Genomic DNA, 18836 nt, shown 5'->3' with positions numbered 1-18836 from the left:
TATGCGTCATGGAATGATCGCGTCCCTGCAGATCGGGTGAAGGGGTTAACTCCCATTTTACCCGATCTGCAGGAACAGGGGGAGTGGTGCTTCAGCCCAGGGGGGGTGTCTTCACCCCCCCATGGCTACGATCGCTCTGATTGGCTGTTGAAAGTGAAACTGCCAATCAGAGCGATTTGTAATATTTCACCTAAAAAACTGGTGAAATATTACAATCCAGCCATGGCCGATGCTGCAATATCATCGGCCATGGCTGGAAATACTTAAGTGACCCCGCCACACCCACCGATCGCCCCCCCAGTCCTCCGTTATGGGGTCCGGTCCCCTCCGTCCGCCTGCCGGCTCCCCCGTCCTCCTGTCCGCTCCCTCCTTGTTTGTATTCACCCCCCCTGTGGTCCGATCACCCCCCCTGTGCTCCAATCCACCCCCCCACCACCCCTTCATACTTACCGATCCTCCTGGTGTCCGTACGTCTCCTCGCTGGGCGCCGCCATCTTCCAATATGGCGGGCGCATGCTCAGTGCGCCCGCCGAATCTGCCAGCCGGCAGATTTCTTACAAGTACATTTTGATCGCTGTGATAGGTTCTATCACAGCGATCAAAATAAAAAAAATAATAAATAACCCCCCCCTTTATCACCCCCATAGGTAGGGACAATAATAAAATAAAGAAAATATATATATTTTTTTTTTTTCGTTTTCCACTAGGGTTAGGGTTAGAACTAGGGGTAGGGTTAGGGGTAGGGTTAGGGTTACGGGTAGGGTTAGGGTTAGGGTTATGGCATGTGCGGATTTGGCTGCGGATCCGCAGCGGATTGGCCGCGGATCCGCAGCGGATTGGCCGCGGATCCGCAGCGGATTTGGCTGCGGATCCGCAGCGGATTGGCCGCTGCGAATTCGTTGCAGTTTTCCATCAGGTTTACAGTACCATGTACACCTATGGAAAACCAAATCCGCTGTGCCCATGGTGCAGAAAATTCGGTGCAGAAACGCTGCGTTGTATTTTCCGCAGCATGTCAATTCTTTGTGCGGATTCCGCAGCGTTTTACACCTGTTCCTCAATAGGAATCCGCAGGTGAAATCCGCACAAAAAAACACTGGAAATCTGCTGTAAATCTGCAGGTAAAACGCAGTGCCTTTTACCTGCAGATTTTTCAAAAATCGTGCGGAAAAATCTCACACGAATCCGCAACGTGGGCACATAGCCTTAGGGTTAGGGTTGGAATTAGAGTTAGGGTTGGAAATAGGGCTAGGGTTGGAAATAGGGTTAAGATTAGGCTTGTGGTTAGGGTTACGGATAGGGTTAGGGGTGTGTTGGGGTTACAGTTGTGGTTAGGGTTGGGATTAGGGTTAGGGTTGGGATTAGGGTTAGGATTAGGGTTAGGGTTGGAATTAGGGTTACGGGTGTGTTGCGGTTAGGGTTGTGGTTAGGGGTGTGTTGGGGTTAGGGTTGTGATTAGGGTTATGGCTACGGTTGGGATTAGGATTAGGGGTGTGTTGGGGTTAGTGTTGAAGTTAGAATTGAGGGGTTTCCACTGTTTTGGCACATCAGGGGTCTCCAAACGCAACATGGCGCCACCATTGATTCCAGCCAATCTTGCGTTCAAAAAGTCAAATGGTGCTCCCTCCCTTCCAAGCCCCAATGTGCGCCCAAACAGTGGTTTACCCCCACATTTGGGGTACCAGCGTACTCAGGACAAACTGGGCAACAACTGTTGGGGTCCAATTTCTCCTGCTACCCTTGCAAAAATAAAAAATTACTTGCTAAAACATAATTTTTGAGGAAAGAACAATTATTTTTTATTTTCAGGGCTCTGCGTTATAAACTTCTGTGAAGCACTTGGGGGTTGAAAGTGCTCACCACACATCTAGATAAGTTCCATCGAGAGTCTAGTTTCCAAAATGGGGTCACTTGTGGGGTGTTTCTACTGTTTAGGCACATCAGGGGCTCTGCAAATGCAACGTGATGCCCGCAGACCATTCCATCAAAGTCTGCATTTCAAATGTCACTACTTCCCTTCCGAGCCCTGACATGCGCCCAAACAGTGGTTTACCCCCACATATGGGGTACCAGCACACTCACAACAAACTGGGCAACAAATATTGGGGTCCAATTTCTCCTGTTACCCTTGTGAAAATAAAAAATTGCTTGCTAAAACATCTTTTTTGAGGAAAGAAAAATGATTTTTTATTTTCACGGCTCTGCGTTGTAAACTTCTGTGAAGCACTTGGGGGTTGAATGTGCTCACCACACATCTAGATAAGTTCCTTGGGGGGGTCTAGTTTCCAAAATGGGGTCAATTGTGGGGGGTTTCTACTGTTTAGGCATATCAGGGGCTCTGCAAACGTAACATGATGCCCGCAGACCATTCCATCAAAGTCTGCATTCCAAAACGTCACTATTTCCCTTCCGAGCCCCGGCATATGCCCAAACAGTGGTTTACCCCCACATATGGGGTATCAGCATACTCAGGAGAAACTGGACAACAACTTTTGGGGTCCAATTTCTCCTGTTACCCTTAGGAAAATAAAAAATTCTGGGCTAAAAAATCATTTTTGAGAAAAGAAAAATTATTTTTTATTTTCATGGCTCTGCGTTATAAACTTCTGTGAAGCACTTGGGGGTTCAAAGTGCTCACCACACATCTAGATTAGTTCCTTGGGGGGTCTAGTTTCCAAAATGGGGTCACTTGTGCGGGAGCTCCAAAGTTTAGGCACACAGGGGCTCTCCAAACGTGACATGGTGTCCGCTAATGATTGGAGCTAATTTTCCATTCAAAAAGCCAAATGGCGTGCCTTCCCTTCCGAGCCCTGCCGTGCGCCCAAACAGTGGTTTACCCCCACATATGGGGTATCATCGTACTCAGGACAAACTGGACAACAACATTTGGGGTCCAATTTCTCCTATTACCCTTGGGAAAATAAAAAATTCTGGGCTAAAAATAATTTTTGAGGAAAGAAAAATTATTTTTTATTTTCACGGCTCTGCGTTATAAACTTCTGTGAAGCACCTGGGGGTTATTAGTGCTCACTATGCATCTAGATAAGTTCCTTGGGGGGTCTAGTTTCCAAAATGGGGTCACTTGTGGAGGAGCTCCAATGTTTAGGCATACAGGGGCTCTCCAAACGCGACATGGTGTCCGCTAACGATTGGAGCTAATTTTCCATTCAAAAAGTCAAATGGCACGCCTCCCCTTCCGAGCCTTGCCGTGCACCCAAACAGTGGTTTACCCCCACATATGAGGTATTGGTGTACTCAGGAGAAATTGTCCAACAAATTTTAGGATCCATTTTATCCTGTTGCCCATGTGAAAATGAAAAAATTGAGGCTAAAATAATTTTTTTGTGAAAAAAAAGTACTTTTTCATTTTTACGGAACAATTTGTGAAGCACCTGGGGGTTTAAAGTGCTCACTATGCTTCTAGATAAGTTCCTTTGGGGGTCTAGTTTCCAAAATGGGGTCACTTGTGGGGGAGCACCAATGTTTAGGCACACGGGGGGCTCTCCAAACGCGACATGGTGTCCGCTAAAGATTGGAGCCAATTTTTCATTCAAAAAGTCAAATGGCGCTCCTTCCCTTCCGAGCCCTGCCGTGCGCCCAAACAGTGGTTTACCCCCACATATGAGGTATCAGCGTACTCAGGACAAATTGGACAACAACGTCCATGGTCCAGTTTCTCCTTTTACCCTTGGGAAAATAAAAAAATTGTTGCTAAAAGATCATTTTTGTGACTAAAAAGTTAAATGTTCATTTTTTCCTTCCATGTTGCTTCTGCTGCTGTGAAACACCTGAAGGGTTAATAAACTTCTTGAATGTGGTTTTGAGCACCTTGAGGGGTGCAGTTTTTAGAATGGTGTCACTTTGGGGTATTTTCAGCCATATAGAACCCTCAAACTGACTTCAAATGTGAGGTGGTCCCTAAAAAAAATGGTTTTGTAAATTTTGTTGTAAAAATGAGAAATCACTGGTCAAATTTTAACCCTTATAACTTCCTAGCAAAAAAAAAATTTGTTTCCAAAATTGTGCTGATGTAAAGTAGACATGTGGGAAATGTCATTTATTAACTATTTTGTGTCACATAACTCTCTGGTTTAACAGAATAAAAATTCAAAATGTGAAAATTGCGAAATTTTCAAAATTTTCGCCAAATTTCCGTTTTTTTCACAAATAAACTCAGAAATTATCGACCTAAATTTACCACTAACATGAAGCCCAATATGTCACGAAAAAACAATCTCAGAATCGCTAGGATCCGTTGAAGCGTTCCGGAGTTATTACCTCATAAAGGGACACTGGTCAGTATTGCAAAAAACGGCAAGGTCATTAAGGCCAAAATAGGCTAGGTCATGAAGGGGTTAAAAAAAAAATATTAAAAAAAATGCTCTCCTACCAGACTGCCACTGATCCTCCTAACTGCTTCAGGAGTCCCAGGTCGGTCTCCTGTCTCGCAGAAGTACCAAGGAGAAGAGGAGTCTGATAGATAAATGTGTTGTTGTTTTTTTCTTTATTTTTAGGACCACGTACCAAGTAGTGGACACCCCATTTAAGACGTTAATTTAGTTACACATGCAATATGAGGCAGACCAGGAGATTATTTCTTCCTTTTTTTTTTGTCATCAGGTTCAATAATGACATAAATGGAGACCTGAAGTAATTTGAATATCATACATCAGTTTGCTAATTAGAAAAGCCAAAGCTTGCGATTACAGCAGCATCAGCACTGATTGATGCCTTGTGTCAGTGTGTGCAGTGGAGCGGGAGCAGTGACCGTGTAAAAGCAGATGTAATATCCTGACATTTCCTCATTTCACATGTCTGCTTTACTGTGTAGTCTGGGACTTAGTCAGCAGAGTATACACAGGTTAATCACTGCTCTAGTGCACTGTTGAAGGCCTTGACAAGGAAGGATTGTGATACTATGTAAGGGTTTGTACTGTACAGGTCTCCGGCAGCTCATATTCTGTAGGTAGAGCGGGCAGCGAGCCTATGGGGTCCAACTGGACTTTGTATCTGCTCATTCACAAAATATATGGTGTGCGTCACTAAGAAAAAGGATTTCTGCAAGAATCTCCAAATTGGTCATATACATAGATCTAGTTACTTTGTGTCTCATATCCTTAAACCAAAGCATAGATGTTGTTTGTAATGTTTATGGGCTCATCCACCCTCCCTCCACCCCGGTAATTTTAGTAAGAAATGGTCCCATACAACATCGTTCATGTTTTATATCATTGTCTATGGATGTGACAGTAAGATTTAGATGAAAGGAAGCAATCAAGCTGCAGCGGTTCCTTTCTATGGGAAAAGTCACTTCTCGTCTTTGCCTTTTTAACGGTCGGACCACCCAAAGCTTTTTGGATTCTCATCCCAGGTCTTGCATGAATATTGCATGAGGTAGTCAAAGAACGTCAAAAACAAAGACATTTCATGTGGGTTGGTAGATCTTTTCATTTCTGTAGCCAGTGAATGGTGGCATCTTGGTATATAGGATGTACTTTATTTTTTTGGATGACTGTTTTCCATCTTGCTCATTTCCGTGTTGGATATAGATGACTTATTACATGTATTCTTCAGTATCCTCTAATCTCCACACTTTTTGTTGTTCTTTCTTACAGAAACGATCTAATGAAGTCGGTGGCTTTAAAAGTCACCTTAACAATGATCCATTTGTGGACTTGGCATTCGAACAACCTCCCATTTCAAAGCTGCCGGTGCCCGTACACATATCGCCACCATCATTAATCCCAAAGGAGACAATACCGTTGCCTTCTTCATCGGCAAATAATCTTCCTCTGCTGAATAATATGAATTGCATGCTTACTGCTCCCCCTCCGATCCCGGCCCGCTGCGGGTCTCGGGACAGTCTGAGGAAATCGCCCAACCCATTCCTCAAGAGCACCAACACCTCGCACACGGCAAACCCATGTACAGAAAGGTCAGCAGGACCTGCAAACCCATTTACCACCCAGACCACCACTGCAGCGTTTTTGCAGACCGATATATTTGATCAGACTCATTCTGTTAGCCAACCCGAGTTGCTTCAAAGCAAGCCAATGTTTACAGTGGGTCCAGCAGAAAAAAGTCTCTCCTTGCCTCACAACTTTTCCACGATGCCAGGCCCAAATTCTAAAGGTTGGGTAACTTTTGAAGAAACCAACATTATTACAAACAGGTCACTGCCCAGCAATGGAGTGGAACTTGATGGACTCTCCTTACTAAACCCTTCCCAGAAGTCTGGATTCGACAGCAACTGGAACACTCTCCCAGCGGGATCTTCACTTACTACGTCTTTAAGAAAGCCGCCACCCCCTCCACGCATCCCGTTAAGGACAAAACTCGAACCGCCTTCTACCAAGATGTCTGCAAACTTCTCTCAAAGTTTTGATTTTGCAGACCGATAACTGAAACGTTACTACTGACTTTCTCTGGTGTGCAATATGATGACCTGATCGAAGAATGACCTGGCTACCTAATGTAAACTCACCCCGAACCACTATTTAATATCTTATATTTCCTGATTATCTGGACAACATTTCAAATGTGACTTTATTTTTTGAACTTTTTTTTTTTTTATTGCGAATTTGCATGCTCTGTATAAAGCCATTCAAATTGAAGCTATCTGGATAGAACGTTGGCTTACTTCTATGACACCCTATCAAAGTGGGTGCAAGGGTCCTCGAAAATGCCACTTAGGAGGTCTTCCAGTTCTTAAAATGCTGACTGAGAGTGTAGAGAGCGAAAAAAAAGTGAGCATATGCTATGCTCCAGATACTGCTTAGTCCATTTGAAAAATGCTTTTAAGGGTACTGTTGTGTTATTGGGGGATTGTCGAATTTGCAGGGTCCCTTGCTGTTTTTTTTGTTTGTTTTTAGTAGGAAACTATTATTATCATTGTATGCTTTAAATTTGCTGCAGTTACAGGTAAACCACTTTATTGCCAGGAAAGAAAGGCAAATTTAAATAGGAACCAAATACGTGGGAGACTTTACTGTAGGTTAGATGAACAGATGATGATTTATTGGTGAGTGATTTTTGAGCGATCGTAGTAATGGGTCCAAGCATAGCATATCTGATATATCGTTTTGGGTGGATTGTGTGTGATACATCGAATGGTGCAGAAACATGTGCCCATGCACCACCACCCAATGCCTTTTCCAAGATACCCTGGCAACATAAGACTCCAGGTAAAGCTTGTATGGTCTTTAAAGATATCGGGCATTAATCCCACATTGTAATCACATTTAGGCTTTGTTCCAACTAATGTCTGCACAATCTCTGACCAATGCATTTATCCATACCTATGATGCCAGCACCCATGCCCATCTGCAGCAGGGCGAAATCTCGGCCTCACATGTTTGTAAAGATAAGCTTGCAAGTCCACTTCGGCATCCCGTACTATAATTTTGACAGTAGTTTAAAAGTCTGGTGGTATATCTACAGCTATAGGTGCTAGGTAAAATAGGATGAAATTGACATTATTTGGCTTATTCATAAGAAGCAGCCATGAATAGTTATGCATTGCACGGGCGTAAATTTAGGAGCGTTGCCTATGTCCGGTTTAATATTTGACATTGCCATATATAACATTTGCAGTATAATGACATGGCAGAGAATAGGCTTTGAGATAGGACATGTTATCTACCTCTGGCATAAGCATTGTAGTCGGAAATAAAATACGGTAATCTGTATTTCTTTACAAAACAAACTTTTCATATACTACTAAAATTCATAGTATGGGAGCGCTGGTGAGTCACACCACGACATCAATGTTTTCTTAAGGGCAGATTCATCAAGACTGGCATTTGTATATCACAAATGGAGGAAGATGTGTAAATTAAAGCAGAATTGTCTTTCAAGCCTCTTAATGAACTTGGTGCAATTTTTGGACCAGTCCCCTCCTGCGAAGTTTCTTCCAATTTTCAAAAATTTGGCAAAGCACGTCAATTTGCAGTCGTTTGCAAAATTTTCACACCAGTTTTCTGGCACAAACTAATGAATCGGCTCTAGAAACTTTGCAATAATCGAATATGGTGACTTACAAGTTTTTTCCTCCTCTTAACAGGGAACCTAGTACGGACCTGTAACTTCGTCTGTAGACTATTTAAAGTGGAAATCTATGAAATATTCTCAAAGTGATTTACTCTAGTGAATGCATTTACCTTAGGACTGCACTCAGGGTTACCCACGATGGATTTATAGGCCATTGTATAAAATACTTTTATTTTTCGACAAGCCATGGGGGAAAAAAAAAAAATTGTTGACTCTGATTGGTTGTTGTACGTAATGCGTTAACATTTCCTTGGCATCAATTTATGACATCTGTCTCGTGCAGAGAAAATATTGACCAATTGCCCATAGTAACTAGTTTGATCAGCCGCTATGACAGCTGCATTGCTATTTCTCCACGTTATATGGGGGGACATTATGTATAACCGCTGCTGTTTTGCACCACTTTGGAAGAGTCTCCAAAACCCATCACTTCTGGGAAACCATTACTAATCCCTTTGTCAGTTTCCCATTTTACACTGCTTTACTTGTCTAGATGAAACTGGCTGTAATGACACAATTTGCTCCCGGTGGTCTCCACCTGACGTGTATGTATCGGGGCGCGGCGCATATAAGTATGATGCACTTTAATTCTCATCACGTTTCAAAACCTTTTCTATTACTGAGCTTCTGTACTGTGCCTGCCTCACATAATCATCCGCTTGTGCTAAAACATCCATAATTCCAGTTTCGAGCTTCTAAGCCTTCGCCAACTGCGCAAATTTAGAGGTTAAGCCGATATTCACCGCTGACTGATTGCTTGGTTGGCCACAATATGGCTGCCTCTGGTGAAAGTTGAGTGCGTACGTATGGGCTTTTATAACACGCGGTCATCCTATGTAATATGCATACGGCACTGGATAAATACACTATATATCCTAAACCTAGAAAGTAGTTTATATAAGTACACTGTATGGTTGTCTGGTCCAAATTATGTGTGTTTTTTTTTCTAGACAGTAGTGAATTCAATTTACAGGTGTGAATGTGTAATATGTTCCAAAATTATAATAATATGCTGTATTTATGGGGCGGATGGGTAAATACATTCCTGCACAGGTTTCCCATCTAGGACAGTGCATATGTGATGAAAGAGCATTTCTACCCTATGTAGGGGGTTATGGGGGGGATGAAGTTCCCTTTCAAGTGTAAAAAGTTTTACCTGGTTATTTCTGTTTATGGGAAATTTGGATGATAATATGAAAGTCACCGCAGTGCAATCCGCTATTGACACTTTGCTAAAAACTGCTTAGTGTTTGTTATGGCGGCTGCGGGGGTGTGGGAAAGTGCAGCGGCCATGTTATTTTAGCTGGCATCCACTTTTTAAGAAATCGTTGTGAGGGACAGCACTCTTCAGGTGGGTTTCCCTCCCCCTTCTGCATTTTCAGACACCAGCTGCAGGTCTCCTAGCCCCCATCTTAACGGCCTCAAAAGTATATATGTATATATGAAGATTAGTGATGAGCGAGCGTCCTCACCACTCGAGTGGGTGCGTATCGAGTGGCTCAGGTGCTCTAGCGCCATGTTCGAGATATCGGGCATTGCCTGCCAGGCACGATAATACCATAGCCAACATGGCTACCATATTACTATGTGTGGCAGGCAATCCCCACATGTTTAATGGCTGTCTAACAGCGGGGACCTTAAGCATGGCGCTCGAACACTCGCAATACTCTATACGTACCTTGCGGTCCATACTTGGTTTAATGAGTCGAAGCATGGACCAGCTGTGGTTCTCCCAAAATGATAGCCTCATAGCCATATATTAGTCTGTCAAGTTCATGTCTGGAAACCCACGGCTGGTCCGTGCTACAGGTGCACCATTATGGCTGCCATATTAAAAAAATCAAAACAAAAGCTGCTGTGGTAAATACTAGGTAGATTTGGGAAAAGTGGGTGACATTAGTTTAATTAGTTGAATTCTGAAACCAAAATTGTCATCGCTCAACTTTTCCAAACTGCAGAACAGCCCTTATAGCATTTTTAGCAATTCTACAGATATGGCCGATTTTATTTATTTTTTTAAGGGTGAAATGCTTGATTAAAAGTATATTGACTTGTCGCAACACGATCTTTTCTCAAAATTGTCAATGTATAATCCTAATAAACAAGCTTCAGGTAGAAAGCCAAAACCTATAGGCCATGTTTATCTACTCTAAAAAGAAAACCAGGCAAGGTTGCCCATAGCAACCAATCAGAGCACAGCTTACATTCACTTACACTGCTCTGGAAGAATGAAAGCAGCACTCTGATTGGTTGCTAGGTTCAACTAGGCGACGAGTGAGGCCTACTGACTTTTAGGCCTCCCCAGCACATTAGATTTTTTTTTTTTACATATATACTAGCATGGAAGAAATATTTAATATATTCGCTAGATTTTTAAGGCCATATTTTGACTTCCAGAGCATAGTATAAGGGAGGGCAAGGGAAAATGTATTTTATATTGTGACTCTATCTTGTATATTTTCTGGAAAAGCAAATTGCATTGATGCTTCTAGAGAGCGGGGCTTCTATCTAGAATGACGTTCTGTAATCCTATGACTATTGTACATTCTGTACGTATTTATTTAATATATCGTCGTCAGTGTGTGAATGGCCATATATGTATGTGTTACCTGACTTCTATAAACATTGGCATCTTCGGTCCTGCTCATATTGGATTGTTGGCGGTGCTTCTCGATTTTTAAAGGAATTGTCCAAGATAAGGAAAAAAAATAAAAACACGGCTTCTACCCTAAAACAGCGCCACACTTGTGTGCAGGATGTGGCTGGTGTTGCAGCTTGGTTATTATTTCTTGAAAAGGGTTGAGCTGCAATACCAGATATAACCTGTAGACGGATAAAGGCGCTGTTTCTGGGGGTAATTCTTTAAATTTCGTAACCTTTTTTAATTAGGCATGTACTTGGGGAAAATAATAAATTAAAATAAGTATATATAATTTTTCCTCTGTGACCGTTCTACTTTAAACCCATACTAGACGCCCTATATTGATCCTTCTTTTGAGGGACTGCCGCTCTAGTGTCTACCGGAAATGGTTCTTGTGCTGATTTATGGTGTAAAAAAATTTAATTTCTGTACCTAAATAAATAAAGTTGCCTGCATTATACAGGCACAAATGGCGTCTTTCCTCCCCATTCTGCCTTATCCATCGTACTATGGATACGTTACTGATCCAATCTCTATTCTCCACCGCTAAGGATATTGGGGGTGTTGTGTTCTGACCTGTGGTACATGTGATGAATTCCATGTCTGTCCCATGGCTTCTGTGTATGAGATTATATACTGACAGGATCTATCCGCAGTATTACATTATCAGTACAATGTAACCCGTGCACTGTCCTGTGAAATACGTGGAGTGATGTTGAAATAAAAAAGACTGAATAGAAACTGATTCTTTCATTATTTTCACTACCTAATGGGATTTAAAGGGGGTCTCCCAATAAAAAATTGAATAACGTCATAAAACTTTTATAAATAAAATGGCTGTTCTCCTGTTATACTGTGAATAACCCATCCATGAATGTAGATTGCATACTTTGCATGCTGCCTGCACTTGTGAATGGGAAGAATGAGGTATAATGTGGTGCGGAGTTTGTAACTGAGCTGGCGCCAGCACACGGGAAAGTGCTGTGGCCCATGGTTACCCCAAACCATCACACCAGACCTTGGAAATCAAGGTCCCAGAGTCTGGAGGAAGAGTGGAGAGGCCACAATCCAAGTTGCTGGAGGTCTAGTGTGAAGTGTCCACAATCAGTGATGGTTTGGGGAGCCATGTCATCTGCTGGTGTAGGTCCACTGTGTTTTATCAAGACCAAAGTCAGCGCAGCCGTCTACCAGGAAATTTTAGAGCACTTCATGCTTCCCTCTGCCTACAAGCTTTTTGGAGATGGAAATGTCATTCTCCAGCAGGACTTTGCACCTGTCCACACTGCCAAAAGTACCAATACCTGGTTTACAAACAGTATCACTGGGCTTGATTGGCAGCAAACTCGTCTGACCTTAACCCCATAGAGAATCTATGGAGTATTGTCAAGAGGAAAATGAGACACCAGGCCCAACAATGCAGACGAGCTGAAGGCTGCTATCAAAGCAACCTGGGCTTCCATAACACCTCAGCAGTGCCACAGACTGATCGCCTCCATGCCACGCCGCATTAATGCAGTAATTGATGCCAAAGGAACCCTGACCAAGTATTGAGTGCATTTACTGAACATACATTTCAGTATAGACCAGTATTTCAGATTTTAAAATCATTTTTTCAAGCTGGTGTTATAAAGTATTCTAATTTACTGAGATAATGACTTTTGCATTTTCATTGGCTGTAAGCCATAATCATCAACATTCACAGAAATAAACACTAGAAATAGATCACTCTGTTTGTAATGACTCTATATAATATGAGTTTCACTTTATGTATTGAAGAACTAAAATAAATTAACTTTTGATACCCATGGGATACACCTGAGACCCAATACACTCCCATACACGCTAACAAGACTGTATTTTTGAAAAATCGTGTAGAAAAGACGGTATATGGTTGTCAATACCATATGTAAAGATATATGGCGGTATACCGCTTTTTGGTCCATATTTGTACTACTTTTGTTTTGCACGTGTGCACTATAAATTATTTGGCAAAACCTTATTTCTTGAGCACCATAATCATTAGATGGGGCTCAAGAAATGTTTAAGAAGTGATCACAACCCAATATTTATAAAACTGTATTAGTTTTTATTAATTTATCACATAAAATATTACAAATTTTTCCAAAATAGGTCACTGGAAAAACAGAGGTCCACAAATGGCATAAAATTTAGCAGATTAATTCACTCAAATTTGTTAAATATGGCAGATAGATAATGCAGCAAAAATTTGGTTAGAAATAAAGTGCTCAGTGCATATCAATACATTTCATGAAATATCAAAATTTATCACTGAATGGTGCTATAACATCTACTACATCAATTTAAAATTATAGAAAATCTAAATTTTCATTATTTATTTACTGCCATAATAAAGTGCTTAGTGCATTTCATGAAATATCAAAATTTACTAGTAGATGGTGCTATAACATCTGCCACAGAAAATCTAAATTTTCATTATTTGCTGCCTTAAAGAGGCACAAGAAACGGACAAAATTGTTACCAAATATCAAAAAAAGTACTATTTTAGATTATTTCCATGTTCAAAAGATTAGAAGCTGTATATAGTTTATGGTATCTAGCTCCCTAAAGGGTATACAACTGTCTCCATATACAACAGTCCTAACTTATGCGTCCCGACATGCGGGGGCCTATCTACTGATTATGGTGCTCAAGAAATAAGGTTTTGTCAGTTAGTATTCAAAGAAGTGTTGCCCAAACTTTATGGGCCTCTTTGATATTTAGTGGACTTTTTTGTTTTTGATCTATAAATTATTTGTATATTGAAAGTTTTTTTTTTAGAGGAACTTATTAAAGGTTATTTTTTATTCAATCCCAGACTGCTACTACTGATCCCTTTTATACGTCACATGCTTAGTGACCGGACGTCCCCCTGTGTGCAATGTAAGTGTCACACGTCTGTCAGTACATACACTTTACCTTTTCTGAGAGGTCGCAGAGGCTGCACCACTAACACAACACCATGAAGACCCAGGAGATCTGCAAACAAGTCAGGGACAAAGTTGTTGAGAAGTACAAGGCAGCGTTGGGTTATTATAAAATATTCCAATCTCTGATGATCCCCGAAGCACCATCAAATCCATAATCATCAAATGGAAAGAGCATGGTGCCACAACAAACCGAGAGGGCCGCCCACCAAAACTCAGCTGGGGCAAGGGGGGCATTGATTAGAGAGGGAGTACAGAGACCAAAAGTAGCCCTGAAGGAGCAGCCGAGACTGGAGCATCTGTCCATACGGCCACAATAAGGGCTCCTACTCACTTGTGCGAGACTCTGATGAGTCTCGCATGGCAATACCTGGCGCTGCTGCTGGCACAGAGGAGCGGAGTGTGCGGCTGCATGTATTCCTATGCGGCTGCACGCTCCGATCTGAGTGCCGGCAGCAGCGCCGGGTATTGCCGTGCGAGACTCATGCAAGTCTCGCACAAGTGAGTAGGAGCCCTTAGTCGTATACTCCATAGAGGTGGCCTTTATGGAAGAGTGAGCAGAAAAAAGCTTTTACCTGCACACAAATAACAAGGCTTGTTATAGTTTGCCAAAAGACAAGTGGGAGACTCCCCAAATGTATGGCAGAAGTTGGTGTGGTCAGATGAGACCAAAATGGAAGTTTTTGGCCACCAATGTAAACGCTATGTCTGGCACCAAACCAACACGGCTCATCACCCGAGAACACCATTCCCACAGTGAAACATGGTGGTGGCCACATCATGCTGTGGGGATTCTTTTCGACAGCAAGGACAGGGAAAATGGTCTGAGTCAAGGGGAAGATAGATGGTGTGAAACACAGGGATATTCTTGAGCAAAACCTGTTTGTCAGTGATATGAGACTGGGACGGAGGTTCACCTTCCAACAAGACAATGACCCAAAGCATACTGCTACAGCAACACTTGAGTGGTTTAAAGCTATGTGCACATGTTGCGGATTAGGCTTAGGAATTTTTGGTGCGGATTCTGCATCTCTTGGCAGAAAACGCAGGTGCGGATTTTTTTGTGGATTTACTGTGTTTTTTACCCCTACAGATTTCTATAATGGAATGGGTACAAAAACGCTACAGATCCGCAAAAAAGAAGTGACATGCTACTTCTTTTAATCCGCAGCATTTCCGCACGGAATTTTTAGCACCATTAGCACAGCGGGGTTTTTTTTCTCATTGATTTACACTGCCCTGTAAATCGCTTGCAGATCTGCAGCGTTTCTGCGCCGCAAAAAACGCTGCGGATCCGCAGGAAATCCGCAACGTGTGCACATACCCTAAGGGGAAAAGTATAAATGTTCTGGAGTGGTCAATGGGCAATCTGTGGTCAGACGTGAAGATTGCTGTTCACTTGGATGCCATCTGAGTACGGACTGATGGTCATGGACTGTTAAGTGGAGAAACCTTTTTTTTTTTTTTTCATGTACGAGAAAAAAACCTGATGTGAATGAGTCCTTACTGGAAGAAAACCGGAGTTGAATTGCAGAACTGTAGAGGGACAAGTCATGGATTAATGCTGAGTTTCGTGACCATACCTCTAAAAAAAAAAAAAAAAAAATGAAACTGTTGCTCCGATTTGCTTTTTGCACAAAAGTTCACCTCTTAATGTATTTGACGTATCTTACATTGGCGTGTGCTCTTGCCAGAAATGTTACTCTGATGAGTGTGTCAGTCAGGCGTCACCATGTCCTGTCCTATTCCAGTTCCGTCCCACTTTGACGTAACGTGTCGCGATTGGGGTAAAAAAAGCCAAATGTTGAGGAATTTTTTCTGAAACATTTTGTGACTTGCCGAGAAATGTGAACACCTTAAAACTGTGGAAAGCTATTTAATGAATCGGGGGCAACAAAGTGTTATGTAAGGATGCTTTCTCATTGCGTTCTGTGTCCCCATCAGGGAATACGTCCAAAATCCCCCCCTAAAACGGTCCAGGCCAATAGACTGGAACGGTGAGGGCAGAGTGAACGTGAGCTCGGCCATGCACTTATTTTTGGAACGTACGCCTACAGGAGGCGGACACTGGGACCCCGTCTACTACTACACCTGAGTGTCTGCCTCCAGTAGGCGTCCACTCCCGAAAATAAACAGCAGAGGCCACGTTCACTCTGCCGTCACCATAAGGCTATGTTCACACTTTGCGGTTTTTGCTGCGGATCCGCAGCAGTTTTCCATGCAGGGTACAATACAATGTTACCCTATGGAAAACAAAAACCGCTGTGCCCACTTTGCATTTGCATCTGATGATCGCTGCTATGTAGCTGAGCCGATCAAGTTGTGCCAGCTTCTAGCCTCCCATAGAGGCTATTGAAGCATGGCACAAGTAAAAAAAAAATGTTTTTAAAAATATGAAAAAAATATAAAAAATATAAAAGTTTAAATCACCCCCCTTTCGCCCCATGCTAAATAAAACAATTTAAAAAAAATCAAACCTACACGTGTTTGGTATCGCCAAGTTCAGAATCGCCCGATCTATCAATTAAAAAAAGCATTAACCTGATCGCTAAACAGCGTAGCGAGAAAAAAATTAGAAACGCCAGAATTAAGGTTTTTTTGGTCACCGCGACATTGCATTAAAATGCAATAACGGGCGATCAAAAGAACGTATCTGCCCAAAAGTGATATTATTAAAAACGTCAGCTCGGCACGCAAAAAATAAGCCCTCACCCGACCCCAGATCACGAAAAATGGAGACTCTTCAGGTATCGGAAAATGGCATTTTTTATTTTTTTTTAAGCAAAGTTTGGAATTTTTTTTCACCACTTGGATAAAAAATAACCTAGTCATGTTAGGTGTCTATGAACTCGTAATGACCTGGAGAATCATAATGGCAGGTTAGTTTTAGCATTTAGGGAACCTAACAAACAAAAAACAAGTGTGGGATTGCACTTTTTTTGCAATTTCACCGCACTTGGAATTTTTTTCCCGTTTTCTAGTAAGAGACATGGTAAAACCAATGGTGTCGTTCAAAAGTACAACTCGTCCCGCAAAAAATAAGCCCTCACATGGCCATATTGACGGAAAAATAAAAAAAGTTATGGCTCTGGGAAGGAGGGGAGCGAAAAACAAACACGAAAAAGGGCCGCAACTTGAAGGGGTTAAAAAAAATAACTCCGTTACATTTTTTTCCCACCATTTTAACTCTCTTGTAATTTTTCTTCTCCTCATTCAGTGCATTACTTGGTAAAAGCTACAACAGAAAAGTAAAATAATCCTTAAAAGGAAACTCCATGTCAGGTAGCCACAGCAGCCACTGGCTGATAACAGGGAGCAACAGCTGCACTGAGTAACTGTGGGGTCGTGGCTAAACAACCTGCAGGGAAGGTGTACTCTACAGCGAGCGACAGCTGGTGACGTCACACGCTCTAAACCAATCAACTACTATCCACTGCATCAGGGAAAGAGAACCATCCAATCAGCGATAAGAGGTGTGGCTTCTGGACCTGAGGCTGTTACAGGTCCCTCCCTGGTGCCGGATGTTGATAGTCGTCTCCGTAGAAACATGCTCCGGAAGTTCAGTGTGTAGCAGTCCGCAGGCCAGGCAGGAGCTCGGAACTGCAGGTGAGCACTACATGTACATGTATAGTCTATGTGCGCACGATAGAAGGCAGCAGCCGCCCTCTTGTGGAACTATGATCCCGCCAGGTGGATGAGCGCGTTTTGCCGTCTCACCAGCTTTATAGAGCCTGATGGGAGTTGTAGTTGATCTGTAATTGTAGTATGTCTGATAATCTGATACGTATTTGACCCAGTAATTCTGGATTAAAGGAATTTTCTGTCTTAAGTTCTATTTTCTGCTATTGTGTGAGGCCAGAGGTCTGAAACTGACTGTGCTCCAGCTACTGTGGAACTACAACTCCCAGCATGCCCTGACAGCTGGCGTGTATCAGGTCCAGGCCCCCTGGCGTCAGTGATCTGAATATTTATCATTTGTATATTACTATGAAGGGCAGCCTGCATGGCATGCTGGGAGTTGTAGTTCTCCCTCCAGCTGGAGAAGACACAGATATGTGGGATAATGACCCCTACTCTTAATTAAAAGGGGTTGTCCAGGATTATTTAAAAAAAAAAAATGTCCGCTTTCTTTCAGAAATAGCGCCACCCCGGATCCTGGGTTGTGTCAGGAATCTCAGCACAGCCTCATTGACCGGAGATGAGCTGCAATTCTGCATACAACCCATGGTCAGGGGTGGTGCTGTTTCTGAAAGAAAGCAGCCATGTTTTATTTTCTAATCCTGGATAATCCCTTTAAGGGTGTTCTAAATCATCCGGTAGTCCTGCTGCTGCAGAAGCTCTTTGTGAAGTGTGTGATGGTGACTTCTGCCCACTATTGAATGATTGATATAAATCCTATTAATACTTTTCATATAGGACTTCAGTCATTGGTTGTGAGGGAGGAGGGATGACGCGAGATTCGAGCCCCCGTAGCGCCGCTGCCTCTGTTTAATTGTCCCGTTCTGAAGCTGAATTGTGATGTTCCCCCAGATATGAGCAGAGCGGTCAGTACGAGTCTCCAGTGGTGATTCTTCCCATGTGATGTTGTGTGTTTGCTTTGTTTTTCTTTTATGCTGTAGAAATGGTGCGATTACACGTGAAACATGGAGACGAGAGCCAGTTCTTGTTTGACACAACCGTTGACGCTCCTGTAAATTTACTGGTTGAGCAGGTGACCTCCATATACAACGGACGACTGAAAGTCAGCAGGATCTGTGCCGGTGAGAAGACTCGTCTGCAAGATGCTAGGGGAACAGTGAACATTCTTTATCTCTTCTTTTTTTTCTTCTTTTTTTTTCTCCTTCTTTTTCTTCTTTTTTATCCTTTCTTCTTTTTTCTCCTTTCTTCTTCTTCTTTCTTCTTTCTTCTTCTTTCTTTCTTCTTTCTTCTTTCTTCTTTCTTCTTCTTTCTTCTTTCTTCTTCTTTCTTCTTCCTCCTTCTTCTTCTTCTTCCTCCTTCTTCTTCTTCCTCCTTCTTCTTCTTCCTCCTTCTTCTTCTTCCTCCTTCTTCTTCTTCTTCCTCCTTCTTCTTCCTCCTTCTTCTTCTTCTTCCTCCTTCTTCTTCCTCTTCTTCTTCTTCTTCCTCTTCTTCTTCTTCTTCTCCTCCTCCTTCCTCCTCCTCCTCCTCCTCCTCCTTCCTCCTCCTCCCTTCTTCCTCTTCCT

At 42.4% G+C, this 18836-nt stretch overlaps 2 protein-coding genes across 10 annotated transcripts in view; both read left to right on the top strand.

The window, feature by feature from the left end:
- The window catches only part of SYNJ1 (synaptojanin 1), a 74471-nt gene extending 66529 nt beyond the window's left edge, over positions 1-7942 (top strand). For 7 of the 8 annotated variants that reach the window (XM_077293981.1, XM_077293988.1, XM_077293983.1 and 4 more), the window contains one exon: positions 5616-7942. In XM_077293981.1, the coding sequence (XP_077150096.1) occupies positions 5616-6401 (786 nt within the window). In that variant the 3' untranslated portion in view covers positions 6402-7942. The remainder of the gene's footprint in view (positions 1-5615) is intronic. The other variant, XM_077293987.1, reaches the window with a different exon arrangement.
- Positions 7943-17118: 9176 nt separating this feature from the next.
- The window catches only part of CFAP298 (cilia and flagella associated protein 298), a 14466-nt gene continuing 12748 nt past the window's right edge, over positions 17119-18836 (top strand). For both annotated transcript variants that reach the window (XM_077293979.1, XM_077293978.1), the window contains exons 1-2: positions 17119-17241; positions 18255-18395. In XM_077293979.1, coding sequence (XP_077150094.1) covers positions 17157-17241; positions 18255-18395 — 226 coding nt within the window. In that variant the 5' untranslated portion in view covers positions 17119-17156. The remainder of the gene's footprint in view (positions 17242-18254; positions 18396-18836) is intronic.

Source organism: Ranitomeya variabilis, chromosome 3 (genome assembly GCF_051348905.1).
Source record: "Ranitomeya variabilis isolate aRanVar5 chromosome 3, aRanVar5.hap1, whole genome shotgun sequence".
NCBI classification, from domain to species: domain Eukaryota; kingdom Metazoa; phylum Chordata; class Amphibia; order Anura; family Dendrobatidae; genus Ranitomeya; species Ranitomeya variabilis.
Note: the sequence above shows the minus strand (reverse complement) of the source record. Positions and strands in the feature narration are given on the sequence as shown.